The 15,550-nt window shown below is 41.6% G+C and overlaps 1 protein-coding gene across 1 annotated transcript in view; it reads right to left on the bottom strand.

Moving 5' to 3' along the window:
- The window catches only part of LGR4 (leucine rich repeat containing G protein-coupled receptor 4), a 100,909-nt gene that overhangs the window by 24,281 nt on the left and 61,078 nt on the right, over positions 1–15,550 (bottom strand). Inside the window, exons 3-4 of the mRNA XM_040639801.1 lie at positions 2,963–3,034; positions 1,627–1,698 (exon numbers count right to left, since the gene is read on the bottom strand). Coding sequence (XP_040495735.1) covers positions 1,627–1,698; positions 2,963–3,034 — 144 coding nt within the window. The remainder of the gene's footprint in view (positions 1–1,626; positions 1,699–2,962; positions 3,035–15,550) is intronic.

Below are 15,550 nucleotides of genomic sequence, written 5' to 3' on the forward strand. Positions count from 1 at the left end.
TAGTACAATGACGAACTAACCAAGTTCCTTGTTTTAAAGAATACTTTTTTCACACAAGTAAAAATAAAGAATACTTTTTCATTACTTTCAGACATTCCCATAACCTGGTTATATAAATTGGGTAAACTAGGAACCAAAAGAAAGCACTGATAAAATATATCATTATTACTATTAGTAGATTCCACGAATGTTTCTTGAACACCTACTACATGTTAGATATTGTTACAAGTGCTTTTCATGCATTCAAGTATATGGCAAGTAATGAGCATACTACTATATGGAGAATTTTAAATAACTTGCACAACCTCACACAGCTAATAAGTGGCAAAGTGGGGATCTCAAACCAGACAAGACTGATAAATACGCTACTGGCTTTTCTTAATCTGGGCAGAAACCAAACTGTAATAACCATCCATTTCAGTTCAGTACTTCTCACTCTGTTCTGGGAAGGTACCCCTCGACACAGAAGAACTGGATCTTCCAATCCCAAAGATGGGGAAAACTAAAGTTGTAGCCCCAACAACACTAGTTTATAACATTCATTCTAGTCATTAACAAATATGTTTATTTAATATAAAAATGGTTGTTTCTTCAAAATCTTCCATGGATATTGCCTGGCCCTGGTGATACCACTGCTGCTTACCTGGTCCACCCACCAGAGGGGGAAGGGAGGTATGGGGTTTGTGTATCAAACAGTGGAAGCACTGACCACTGTTCTCCAGGCTCATACACACGCACACACACACACACACACACACACACACACACACACACACGGGAGAGAATGCAAAAAAGAACAAGGTGAAGTGCTACATGAAAAAGCTTTTGGGATGCTTGGGTGGTTCAGTAAATTGAGCATCCGACTCTTGATTTCGGCTCAGGTCATGATCTCGGGGTTGAGAGACTCAGCCCCATGTAGGGCTCCAGGCTCAGTGGAGAGTCTGCTTAGGCTTCTCTCTCTCCCTCTGCCTCTGCCCCTCCCCCTGCTCACTCTCACTCGTTCACCCTCTCTCTCTCTCCCTAAAATAAGTAGATCTTAAAAAAAAAAAAAAAAAAACTTTTGAAATTAATAAAAACCAAGCTTTTGACCATGGTAAAAACCAAGAATTGATATCATGAACACTCCACATAAAGCCAAACTCTCCTCATAAAGAAAAACTTGGGAAAAAGGCAGTACAAGAGACTAAGTTACCACCCCCAACGTGAGTTCAAGGTCCACAGATGAGGAATTATAATCAATTTGTTCTGATTATCATTACCACCTAAAACAGAAACCTCTCTGTGGCTGTTTCTTGACCATAAAGGCACAAAACACTAGAGCTTCAGTAGACACATAATTCTGGTCCTAAAGAGCTGATGATCACCTGTCATATACAAGCTCCTAGAATTACACCTAGCCGTGTACGCTTGTAACTTTTCTCCCAGCATCTGAGACAAGAGAGGGAATAAACTGAACCACCTCCTTCTCTCTCACCAAAGGGCATTTTGATAACCTGGCCATCCCCAATTTATCCCAGATGAAAGAATAAATCTCCCCTTTTCCTGGAATTCCAGTTCTTTATATATTTAGCAGCTAGAGCGGTCCACGAATGATTGAAGAATACAGAAAACCAAAAAGCTACTTACAAAGACTGCAAAGCACTCAGTCCTCGAATGGCTTCACTGGGTACTGTTTTCAACTGATTGTTTTGCAGCGTTCTGGAAGGAAATTTTTGGTTAGAGAATAACAAGCAACTGTTACTATTTTTTTCTTAGAAGAATTCAGAGCCATTTCTATACAAAAAATACTTCCAATGGCAGGAAAGGGGGAGAGGTCAAGGTGGAGAACACCCAAGGAAAGAGAACTACAGAAAAGCAAGAAGCATTTGCTATAAAGCCAGAAATGAAACCACAGCTGCTATCCCCAAGCCATCTCCTATCACAGACCCACTGGTAACACACATTTCCAGGGGTGTTGCACTCTCAGGAATTAAGGCACACTAATTAATGTTCGTCACCCTAGGGATGGTTAATGTTAATTAGGAAGCATAACAAGTTAACTGGGAGGTATAACCAGCAAACCTATTGGAGTCCCTAGTGCCTTTTCAATTGGAACAAAGCAGAACCCAGAAACATGGACATGAAATCAAGCCAATTTTTTCAAGAAAACAGCAGATCCTGAGCTCTTAGGGAGCAGCAGACATGTCCTCAGTGAATGGAGGGCCAAAACAAGAAAAAGAGCTTTAATGGGCTAATAGTTAGAGAAGAGAGGCATATATCAGTACTGAAAGTGAAATTTTTATTATTTTTGCCTAAAGCCATTTCTAGTCATATTAATAAAATGACTGCTTGGCATGAATCATAACCACAGAAAGGAGTGGTAAAAGCTACATATAACTCCCTGAACCAGAGAGGTCTGGTGACTTGCAGAGGGTTACCCAGCAAGGTAGTGGCAGAAATGGGGCTGGCAGTCAGTCCATCTGTTCCCCAATCTGCCATAGTCCAAACCCTTACCCACTGCCAGAAATTTATTTCCTGGTCCCTCACAGACTCTGTAAATTATAGGCATCTTAATTCCTTTTAGCTTTAAAATGATGTTAACATTTTGAGCTTTTGTAAGCCTTTTTTCCCTTTCGGGTCAGCTAATTCAAAGTTCTTACAGCTATACAATAAGTAGAAACAAAACTACCAGTAAAGCTTAAATATGATTTTGATTCAATCCATTAGCCCTACAAAAAAGCCTAATAGATTCAACTGTAATACACTGAAGGTCAGAACACCTATTATTTAGAGTTTTAACTTTTGTTATCTAGACCCAAGGTTGCCTAAATCAACCCTTGCCTCCCACACTACCCATTGGCCACTCCTTAAATCTTTTAATCCTAAACTAAAAGAAACTGTGCTTACCCTCGCTCCAAGCATGTTGACTATGCAAAAAGAAAATACACAGCCAGCTGTGAAACTCTAAAATTGCATTACTTACAGAACTTTGAGTTCTTTCAACCCAGACAAGGCCTTTGGGTGGATAAAAGAAAGGTCGTTGCCAGCCAATCGTCTAGGGGGGAAAAAAAGTAGCAAGAAAAAAAAAATAGTAATTCAGGCTCTTAAAAATTCAGAACTCACAATAAACTAATCTGTGATTAAAGCTCTATGTTAAACATTTCTCAAGTCTATCTGACATTAAATATGGACTTAAACCTTTGCTAAAGCAATCCCAAGATTCTTCCAATGAGATAAATGTCTCTAGAATTTTTTTTAAACTCCCAATACAATAATTCAAACAGGCACATTTTTATTCTGGTGAGGTCAAGCAAGCCAAAACACATTAAACCAAATTAAGTTTGCTATTCATGGTCACTCTCTGCAGCTTGCAGTGTTTTCCAAGTGCCTCATAAATACAGACCACTGGTCAGCAAGCAGGAGTGTTTATACAGATCAGAGCAAACCAGTCTGTTAAGGAGGAATGCCTTCTGGAGGCAAGTCAGCCTGTTATCTCTCCATTACCAAGGGCGGTATTTTCTGTGCAAAAGGGAAGCAAAAAGTGAAAGTCACTGTAAGCAGAATTTTCCAAGCAAAGGCATGTGTGCGTATATACACACACATATATATGTGTATATATATATGCATACACACGCACACACACACACATAAAAATGTATGTTTGGTTTTTTTTTTTAAGAAATGTTTTCCTAAAGAAATTTTAAAGTGACACATTTAACTGGGAATAAGAGTGAGGAAAGGATAAGAATTCTTTGGGTCCTTTTGTAAGATATCTGAGCCCACAATTTCTACTGAGCCCAACTTTCCTTCCCGTTTTCCCAGGCACACAGAAATGGGAGGAAAAGTTAAACAGAGAACTTTAGGGAGAAGAAGCAGGAAGTAAGGCAGCAACTCCTGTAAGTAACTTACAAACAGGTGAACTAAAGGAAGATTTCCAAGCGTTGACTTAGAAATGACAGTTGTGTGCCCATATGTTAAACACAGGACTGTCCCAGTTTCCTGGTTTCACAGGGGTACTCTCTCAAGCAACAAGATTTTGTATCTGTAATTTTTTTTAATGCTCTCTCCCTCATTTCTTAGGATCACATAGTCATCAAGTCATATTAATTCCTCCTTTAAAGGTTCTATTTTCATCCCTTTGTCTTCTCTCTGCAAGCACCCTGCACCTCTGAGCCTTATTCATCAATTCACTGATTCAATAAAAAGTTTCATTCATTCATTAACAAATATGAGTGCCTACTAAGTGCCAAGCGTAGGACATCCTCTTCTCAGACCTCCGGCCCCACCCCACTTTCCAATACACTCCTCTTATACACCCTGATTTTAGGGACACAAGGAAAGCTCCTTCATTTGAAGTCACTGAGGTCTGAAACTCTACCTTTTAGATGCATTATTTTCTCTGGAACTCTTTGTCCCAGTTAAAATGCAAATAGCCCTGGAAAGAACAATATTTGATCCTTACCTAGCATTAACATAGAAATGTGCGCTGAAGGTGTGTACTGGACAGGGGTGGAGGGTGGTGCAGGTGGAGAACCAGGAGAACCAGGACTCCGAAACCAAGAGTGAGTATATAGAATTATTTCTTCAGTAGCAAGGATCACAAAGCCGGCTTGTCAGGCAACACCCCAGGTGTAACACGGGGTTCATGCCCCTAAACGAAATTCCTCCTAGAAAGCCCTCTCACCACACACTTTGATCTCACAAGGCACCCTAGCACCTTTCAAGCCTTCCCGAAATCCAGCCTCAAAATAACTTATTTTGTATCACCAGTCTCTTGGCCTTGTACCTCCTAGGGTTCACCTTATGTAAAATGAGGGATTGGAAAAGACAGTTTTAATACCTCCTGAGGGTTAAAAATATTTAAAACTATTTCTCCTTAGCAATCCTCTAGGTTCTAAACCAGTCAGCATCACCACATGCCTATAAATGCTTCACCGCACAACCTCACTTTCGCTCCTTGAATACCCAACTGCAGCATTACTTCCCATGAAGACTTCAGTTCTCATGAACGTGCCTCATGTGTAAATTCCTAGAACTCTTAATTAAACACAGGCTACATTCTATGGGTTGTTTCTTGCGCATTAGTCTTGTAGGTCAAGTACAAACAGTGCCCAGAACAGGGCATGCATCTCACACTTTTGTTACTACCCACCAGCGTGTTAACTCATTAGTCAGAAACTGTTTTCTCAGAATTTCCCCCTCAAAAATGCTCGCCATTCCAATGCCACGGCATCCTACAGTTTACCTTAGTGCAGACTCAGTGCAAGCTCTCTCAGGGGCCTTTCTATATCCCAGATTCATTAATTAAGATTCGATTGATAATGCTGATGGCTGAAATGAAGTGTGTAAAAGATCACATTTTAAAAAATCAAATTGTACCATAGGGGCAAAAGCCTTCTCCCCCCTCCCCCAAGGGCTGCACATAATCACGTGACTATGACTGCTCCTCCAAGTTATCTGAAAGATGTGCCTTAAAGTCTGGGGTGCCTGGCTGGTTCAGTCGGTAGAGCATGCGATTCTTGACCTCGGGGTTGTAAGTTCAAGCCCCGTGATGGGTGTAGAGATTACTCAAAAATAAAATCTTAAAAAAAAAAGAAGAAGGTAGTGGGGAACACATGGCTGGCTCAGTTGGAAGGGTGACTCTTGATCTCAGGGTTGTAAATTTGAGCCCCACATTGGATGTAGAGATTACTTAAAAATAAGATCTTTTAAAAAATGAAAGATTTAAAAAAAAAAAAAAGCTTAAGTCTACTAAAAGACAAACACTATAAACAGACTGAAGTTGTTGTAGGATTTTTTTTTTTTTTTTTTTTTTTTGTCAGAGAGAGAGAGAGAACATAAGCAGGAGGGAGTGGCAGGCAGGGGGAGAAGCAGGTTCCCCGCTGAGCAAGAAGCCCAATGGGGGACTCAATCCCAGGACCCTGGGATCATGACTTGAGCCGAAGGCAGACACTTAACCAACTGAGCCACCCAGGCATCCCTTGTTGTAGGATTCTTAATTTCTTGTCTCTAATATTAGTTTTTAATGTCCCCGTATCTATGGGCTTTCCTTGAAGAGTTCAATCTATTATACTAGGGCTCATGAAAGAAGAGTATTTTATAAAATAAAGGAAGTGGCAAAATGCAGAGCGCCCAATTACCTATACTTATCAACAGAAGAGAGTGGTTAACCACATTAGCCAAGATATTTGCTTCCTTTTCACAAATCTCTGCCCGCTTTATAAGCCAAAGGAAAACTAAAGTAACCTAACTTCAAAAAGCATCCTCGCTTCCTCCACTGCTTATCGTTAATAGAAAGGACCAAATGAGCTCTCTGCATGTGGTTTCTCCTGAAACGCAAGCCCACTATCTGGAGAAATAAACACTTGGAGGATGCCGCGGACGGTGATAATGCAGAGTCCTCAAGAGGGCATACTACCGTACACTACCGCGATTATTTCGTCTCTTACTAGAGTAAACATATCATGTGGAGCCTTTAGGAATGTATCAACCTGTGCTTCCCAAGCTGCTGTGTTCATGAATAATAAACACAACGGCTTGGAATAGGCTCTACAGATCCAACAATCACATGCCCCAAAGTCTCATCCCATTTTGCTTCTTTCACGAGCCAGTATTTCTTATAAGAGACACTGGGGAAGCTTCACATCCCAAACCTCAGATCCAGAAGCGAGCAAAGTGGATAAGTAACAGGGTTAGGGACAAAGCCCCAAAAACTCTGAAAGAAAGAAACCTATGTAATGAGCCCACAGTAGTTGCAGGCACCGAGATACATGGTTTATAGACATTCTTTCATTTTAGTAATCTCATTGCTAAGGCCCTGCTTCTCTGAGTCCCTGAGAGGCTGGGTGCCTTGGCATAAGTCACACCGATGGGAAGTGGAGGGAGCCAGCATTCCGTTCTTGCCTGGCTAGGTTCAATGCTTATTCACGTCAATGCCTCTGGTGTGTCACCAAGAGGTTGGGAAATAATTCCCAGAGAGGTGGAACAGAGTGGACTTGGGCAAGAGCTGTGTTCTGAGTATCAGCAGCTCTCCCCCGTAGACTGGAGCTCACAAGCAGGGACTCTGGCATCAGGAGCTCCAAACTGCAACTATGGAGGAATTTCCAACAGACCAACAGTGCCATCCTTCCCACAGCCAAAGATGAGCAGTGGGAAAGGGGGTAAGGATGGGACGGGATCCCTAAGTGCCCCCTGGGTGAGGGCAGGCCCTAAACTCACTGGGACTTTACTTAGGATGTGGTGCATTCTTGGTTGTGCTTCTCTTAATGCAACTCTCATGGAAAAAGAGGTGGCTGGTCCTGAGGAAAAGTCCCCAATCGCCTTCTACTAGCAAAGACCAGCCACTTCCCATTCTACACCTGGGTTTGTCTGTGCTAGAAACAGTTTTCTCAATGTCTCACTTCACGAGGATGTATTGGCTGGCCCCAGAAAACCTTTTGTAATTTGCTAAATGAGGATATATAGATATGTACTATTACTATTCTTCCAATGGCTGTGAAGACCTAAGGGGGAAATAATCATTAGTGTAAGAACAGAAAGGTGAACATGTCACACTTTTCTGCATGCTAAGGGTATAGGTCTCAGGCATCACTTCTTTCCCCTCTGTACCCTGTACCCAAGACCAAGAGCCTCCTTGCAAGGTTTCAACCCATTCACTCTTTTACTCTTCCTGCTGTCACCTGAGTCTAAGCCCTCAATTGCCCTCCACCTTCCACTGGCTTACTGCCATGAACCTCCACGAGACTCCTGCATCAACCACTTAATTATAATACTGTGAGAGCTAACTCTTAAAAAAGCACAACTCTGAGCATTTTCCCAAAGGCTTTTTTTCCCTGCTGACTGAGCTGGAACTTCATTATGGATCCTCTCTTCCTTTCTCACCTGATGCCGCAACGTTCCCTGCGTCCTACAGTTAGGCACAGCATGCTTTTCCACCTCTGACTCTTTGCTCATGACACTTCCTTCGCCTGAAATACCCTGACTCCGGTCTCTGCCAAGTGAAACATTACTCATCATTACTGTCCAAGTTGGATACTACCACAAATATGAAACCATCATGATATCCGCTTCCTTTGATTCCACCGGTGTTTAGAAAAAACTCTCATCGGGCACATCTTAGTTTGCCTCTAGTTACTACAAACTTGTCACATCTCCTTAAAGTTGTATTATACGTCCCTTCCAGGCGGGGACCAGGTCATATTCATCTTATATTCTCTTGCGTGGGACCTTATGTGTAGCAGACACTTGGCATTTGCTGTCATGCTTCGGCTAAGCCCTGGGAGGACTCTGGATTCGACTGCTACTTAAAGAGTGGGGAAAGCTTACTGTTTATCTTCTCTTTCCTGCATGTTTTCTCTTCTTGTTTCACTTCTGCTCCCCCACTGCCCTTCACTCTCCTGACTACTTGGCTAGATCTTAAAGTGCTATGGCAATAATTTTCTTTCTTAACATCTGCTGGGAGTATACTTTCTTAGGGAAGGGTGGGGGGTGGACCTCAAACACGGGAACACCAACCCTACTGGTCAACAGTATTATCTCAACACTCTCTGGGTTGTGCACATGATCACACAAAATTAAAACAAGTCTAGCAGGACTTTAAATGGGGACACAGTCTACCTCAAGGCAACTCCTATTTATTCTGCTTGTTACAACAGTCTCAGAAGCAGAGAGAGCAAAGACAGGGAGGGGAGAGACAGAGAAAGGGTGGAGGAGAGGGAAAGGGCAAGCCATTAGACTTCCGCTCTCCCACTGGATCTGGAACTCTTCCAGGAAACAGGATACAAGTGGCTCAGTGTGTAGTGTCTTTATGAATTTGTTGTGTGCACATTTATTATTCATAAGGTCCATGGATTCACATTAGTGGCTCTTTCCAGGGGAAGCTGGAGTTTTCAATTATATCCTCTCTTCTTAATGCATATGCTACATGATATTTTCGATCTGTTGCCCATCCCAGAAGGGGGAAGCGGGAACAGCGCTGGTTAAACGGGCACTGGTCATGGTGGGTATGAACAAGTAGGCCACATTTTAGTATGTAATCTGTACCAGAGGGTTCATGCTTTCATGAATTGTGCTGAATCGGACTGGGATTTCTTCACGTGGGAAGCCATTTAAAGAAATGAGTGAGGCAAAGTGTGAAACAGATAATAAAACAGCTGGTGTTAGTTCTCTAAGAAATGCCTGGCTTTAGGCTTCTTCTGGCCTATTACAGAAATTTCACTGAAGCCATTTGGCTGGAATTCTGGCCAAGAACCAGTGGACGAAGGACTACAGTCTACACACTGACTGGACATATGTACCAAGCCGGGAGGAGGGCAGACGCGGGTTCTGCTGCTTCCAGCAGCTGTTGTGAGGAGCCTGGTGTGGAGAAAGCAGGAGCTGAAGCAACTGCAGCAGTCGGGCCCAGGCCAGAAGCCCGAGTGCACACAGACAATAGAGGGCTGTCCTCACAGCAACTTCTCTATCACACCACAGAGAGCTCAGCGAGTAGAGGACAAAGCCCAACAGGGTGGCCAACGCCCCTCATCCATTCGTGTGCCTACCTTCCTTTTGCCGAGGTGGTTACCACATGGGCTATTGTCAAGTTGTGACAGAAAATACCTGGAGCACCACCCTTCCCTTCTGAGCCAGAGTCATCTACCCGCTCAGCCATGTCTTCTGTCCTCCGTCACCACTTCTTGCTATACCTACGTTTCCCCACCCACCAGATCTTCATTTGAAGCAGCGCATAGGAATCATCCCAGATTGCACCCAAACACGTCCAGGCTGCCGCTCCTGCAATGCCATTACATTCTCTCAAGCGTGTGGATGGGCACGGCGTCGTGCTACGTGCAAGTACGACAGACACAAGCAGCGGCCCGTGACACGGCCTCCAGAGAAGGCATTTCTCGCTCAAAACTGAACTGGGCAAGTACGGCCACAGGCAAGTGTCTGACGGGAGGCGAGTGGCATTCTCTTAATAAATGTAATTTGAAATCCACAGGTTCTAAAATGTTGGCAACCATTTTAAAGTAAAAGTGAAAAAAAACACTGCAACACATACCTCTAATAGAAGTCCTCAACCGTGTACTGATTTATGTATTAAGGTCCTACTATGTGCTTGGAACTCTGCTGCCTCCTGTGAAAAATAAAGACCTCAAGAGGTGCACTGGTTTCCAGTTATGGATATTTAGCGTCAAGATATATTGACAAAAAGTTGGGGCGCCTGGATAGCTCAGTTCGTTGAGCATCCGACTCTCGGTTTTGGCTCAGGTCATGATCTTAGGGTCATGAGCTCAAGTTCTGGGTTAGGCTCTGTGCTCAGCGGGGAGTCGGCTTGAGTCTCTCCCTCTCCCTCTGCCCCTCCTGTGTGCTCTCTCTCTCTCTAAAAAAAATAAATAAATCTTTAAATATATATATATATACACATATATATGTATAATGTATTGACAAAAAAGTAACATTACTGTAGCACCTCTTCATTTTCATTATCCTCCTCTACTGGCCCTTGTTATCACCATCTCCCCACTGTTTTTTTAAACAGAACAAAGGGCCTCTGTTTCCTTCACGACTTGTCCAAGGTCCTATACCACAGCTAAATAATGTAAATTCTAGAAATAAAACAAGGCAAATAAGGTAAAATAATGTAAATTCCAGCAACAGAACAACATTGCTTTGTGTATTCTCTACGAGTGGCTTTAAGAAAACCAAAGGTTGTAGTTATTTTCTTGGTAAATAGAAGGGCTAACAACTAAATAGTTCCCCTTGGACTTTCTTCCTTTCAAGGTTAGATAAACTCCATCTGACAGTGTTTTACTCACCCTATTTCTTCACATACCAAGAAGAGTTTTTCATCTTCATATAACTTTTATGTAAGTGCATGAAAAAATTGAATACATTTTAAGAACATGCATGTATTAAGAACACTTATTAGTGAAATTCCCAAGGATTTTAAAGTAGATTTCCTTTACAGAGAAGAGGAAAATAATTTCATATTTCATTATTTCAAATTCTATTTGAATATACCTACATATATCATAGGTAAAGCAATAAAACCCTGACAATGGTTACATTTCCTGAGCAGAATTATCCTGACAACCTCTGGCAATAAACACATGCAACATCTACCCATATGAGGAAATATGCTACAGCTTTTTAAAAGTTTTACAACTAACATCTACCAGCAAATATTGACTTTAGACTACAGGCCAAGCACCATAGGTTTGGCAAAGTAAGTACTGAGTTTTCCCAAGACACCTCTCATTTTATTTCTTTGAAATGAGGATAGTTCATTAAACATAAAACGTCATTGGAATTTAGTTTTCATATAGTCTGATACAGTTTCTGACATCAATAAATTCAAAATAAGAAGAAATCCTTTGTCTTAACCTCTCCCTCAATTTCAAGCTCAAAAATGTGATTACCTTCACCAGGTCATATGGAAGTGTGTGACAACAGGCCCCGCTCTTAGAGAAAAGTCAGAGGAGCTGAAGAGACAAGTGCACACTGACACACCTTGAGCACAAAATAACAAGGCACTCAAGCCAGCACTTCATGGAGAGGAACAAAGAAAGTGTAAGAGGAACTTGGAAGAGAAAGACCAGGGAAGGCTTCCTATGGCAGAAAGGGCTCCAAATGGACCCATATGAAATGGGTAAGATGGGAAGAGGAGAGAGAGAGGAACCACACCTATCAAATACATTCATGCCTTCCTGGCAGAGCCTGGGTTTGTTCAAATATCACTGCCTTCACATGATGCAGCTCCATGAGTAAATCTCGACTGGTTTTAACCAATCATACTGATCCCATTCCAGTGACTTGGTTTAGGGCTGGACCTATGAGCCCAGCTCTGTTACAGGAAGTCTGCTGGAGTTTCTGGGAAAGGTGGCTTTTTCCTAAATGGGAATACAGTAGAAAGGATGACTCTCGTCTCTTTCTGGATGCTATCATGTCTAAATATACTATGTGAAGTGACTGCAACTGTGGTGCTACCCTTACCGGAGGAGCAGAGTAGGAAGACAGAGAGAAACTGGGTTCTTGAGGATGTGACCTAACTCCATTAACCAACCCTAGAAGAGTTCTACCATATGTAGGTCTTCTCATTATGCAAGATAATACATTCCCTTACTGTTGAAGCTACTTGAATTCAACTTGTTTCTTGCAGTCAAAAGTATTTTAACTAATTGCCCAACCAATAACCATTCTTCCCTTTTTACACTAGTAATAAAACTCTGATGTTGGTCTAGACAACAATATGCCAGTTCAAAAGCCATACTTCCCAGCATCCCATTGTTAAGTAAGGCCATGTGACTAAGTTCTAGCCAATGATATGTGAGCAGAAGTATTATATGGGAGGCTTAAGATGGCTTCTTGAAGCTGACTACTGGGAAATATCCCCCTCTTTCTTTCCTCCTTCATCTTTCCTGTTGTTGAGAACTGAGTCATGATGGCTACAGCTTATGTAGACAGTTATTTTGTGATCTTGACATGGAAGCTATACAATGAGAAGTGCAGAGTATCAGATCCTACATCCTGCTGACTTTGTGATGTACCATAGTAGTTTCCTAGATATGTGTGTATATGTGTGTGTGTGCACATGCACCTTACATGTTTAAGCCATTGTTGTTTGAGATAATGGGTGCTTGCTTTTTCCTCTCTTATCTTTCTACCTTATCTTTCTAGGCATCCAGATTTTAAAAATCGAATATCCATTATTTTATGATCATTTTCTTAAAAATGTAAGAGTGTCTGTGATACAGACTTTTTAGTATCTCCAACATTATCTTCTTTGATATAAACATATAGTCCAAACTAAGAGGTAATGAAAATACCTATTAGGGGAAAATAATAAACAAATTCTGAATTAAAGGTTCTACTAAAGCATATAATACTATGTTAAACAAGCATGGATTGACGAAGAATGGACAATACAGGGAAGAAATGACTTAGCCTATTTTCTCGCTGGGAAATTAAATTAGGCTAGTAGAAAATCAAATACGTGTTCACTTACTTGAAGTTACTACTATTGTTAGTCAAAGAACAAATAATTAGCTTTGATTAAAATACATAAATAAACCAACAAACTGTGGTTTCAGTTGCTTCTCTACACTTTCTGAACCCTATGTCAAACCTCCTAACAATGAACTGCTTGATTCTCCTGCTTGATTTCCCCTAGTCCCCTATGAAGTCCTGACTTATCAAACCCAAAATTTGAATACACCCCATGTTTTATCACCTCTACTTCTAAACTGCAAAGTACTCCAAGACAAAGTTACAGAATCCATTGTTTCCACTATAAGTTAATATTACCTAGGCTTTAACTGAGACCTCTCTATACTCTTCACTGAACTTCTGTCCATTTCAGATTGATCCAATTAAACAAACATTTCCTACAATGTGTCTAGTTACTACACTCTAATAGGCTGAGATAACTAGGATTTCTTTCTGCCAGTCTTCCCCCTTCTGCTTCCTTTCAGGGGGACTGTCCACCTCAAGTAGTCCCAGTGGGTGGGGATGAATTCATAAACCAGATTGGATTGTGCCATCCCAAACAGAGTAACTGGCTCAAGGACAAGCACATGAGGTAACTCTGGCTAACCAGAGTCCTTCTAGGAGTTTTTCACTGAAAGCAGTGAAGAAGACGTTAGACACTCATTTTGGATCTCAAGACGTAAAGATGCGCTTGGGGCTACAAAAGGTTTGATTTCCCACCATATGGAGACAGGCTATTTGCAACAGGAAAGAATGAAGCCAAAACACAAAATTAGAGACAATCAAAGTTAAGAAATGAAGAGCATGAGAAAACGTTCATAGCTTTTAAACCCTGAAATCGAGTACCATCTGAAGCCAACTCCACCTCTGGACTTTCTAGTTCTACATGAAACAATAAATTCTCTAATTTTATTCTCTAAATAAACCCCTGGGGACTCCTGTCAAATACAGTACATATTCCAAGCTTTGGCTACTCTCCCCAAACCAGAAATCACCTATAGCAGTCCCCAAATGCCAGCCTCTTGATGCACTTCTTGACCCCAGTCAATCTCACAACCCCACTAAAATGATTCTTTAAAAAACTTAAATTCAAGGCCTTTTCTCAATATCTGGCCACAGGCACCTTCCTCCAGCCTGTCAATGTTGATCCTTCATTTCTTGTGAAAAGTCTCCCCTCCCACAGCTCCTGGGGCACAGTTCTGCCCTAGTTCTCCTGCTTCTCTGGCACTTGGTCTTCTTCCCACACCCGGATTCAAGTGTTTCCCAAGGAGTTGTCTTTGGCTTTCTTCCCTTTTCTTTTGCCCTCTCTCTCTTGGCAAGCTCCTTTCATCTCATGTTTCCAGTAATCACCTTAAAATAAAAGACTCCCAAGTATATACCCATAGTACTCTAATTCTATAATCTATACCCATGAATCTCTATTCTGGACTCCATGCCTATATTTCCAGAGACCCCTACTCATATCCCATCTAAATTCTATATGTATATTCAAGAATAATAGCTTCTCTTCCAAAACAATTTCTCTTTCTGTATTGTCTATATATCTGTATCTTTACCAAAGCATACCAGGCTCCTGGTAATCCTAAATGAAAGTGTTACAAATGTCACCCCCATCATCCCAGCTGAGCCGTCCTCTTGATTCCACTTCTATAAATCTTTTGCAGAGGTTCTCTCCTCTCTCTTATGCCTCTCAACTGCCCTAGTTCAGATTCCCATAATTCTCACCTGGACTATTGCCATCAGCATCTTCATTTGTCTCCCTGCACCATCTCAATCACAAACATCCAACTGTCTGCTGAGATTATCTTTACTGAAGGTCATATCTGGGCAAGGCATTTCTTAGCTCAAAAAACTTCAATAGTCACTCATAAGTTGAAACTCCTCATCCATCTGCCAGGAAAGAGGCACAAGACTGCGGCTTCAGTCTGGCCCCAAACTCCTTTCTAGGTTTCTTTCCCATAACTTCCTTTTAGGAACTTAGCACTACAACCAAACCAAATACCACATCATTCTGAACACCTGCACCAGTCTTTATATCTTTTCTCACACTCCTTCTTCCACATCTCCTTATGAGTTAACTCCTACCATCCCTCAAGACTCTCCAGAAATACCGACTCTTGGATGAGGTCTTCCCTAATCTTTCTTAATAAGTAGACATTTCTTTCTCCTTTGAACTCTCCAAACTCTAATACACCACTCATCTGTCTTGAAGGCAAGGATCCCATTTAATTCAACGCTGAACACAGTGCTTTACCTAACAAAAGTTTGTGGAATTAACAAATTGTCTTACAAGTCTTTCCCCATCCTCTCCACAACTACAGGGGTATAGCCTGGGATGAAAGCCAGGTCCATTAATAACACGCTATGTAACCTCGGGCAAGTTACTTAACCTCTCTGAGGAAAACCTCAGCTTCCTCATCAGCAAAATGGGACTGAATATGTAGTTCAGCATTTTATGAATTAAAACAAAACAATGTCTGTTCGGGGTGGGGTGGGGCTATCCGATACACAGCAGGTTCAATTAGTACAAGCTCTCTTCCCATTTTTCTTTTTACACCTTTACTCCTTAATCTGACAGCTTTCCAAATGACATATAGGAATTAAC

This window comes from Ursus maritimus, unplaced genomic scaffold, assembly GCF_017311325.1.
Source record: "Ursus maritimus isolate PB19 unplaced genomic scaffold, ASM1731132v1 scaffold_23, whole genome shotgun sequence".
In the NCBI taxonomy this organism is placed as follows: Eukaryota; Metazoa; Chordata; class Mammalia; order Carnivora; family Ursidae; genus Ursus; species Ursus maritimus.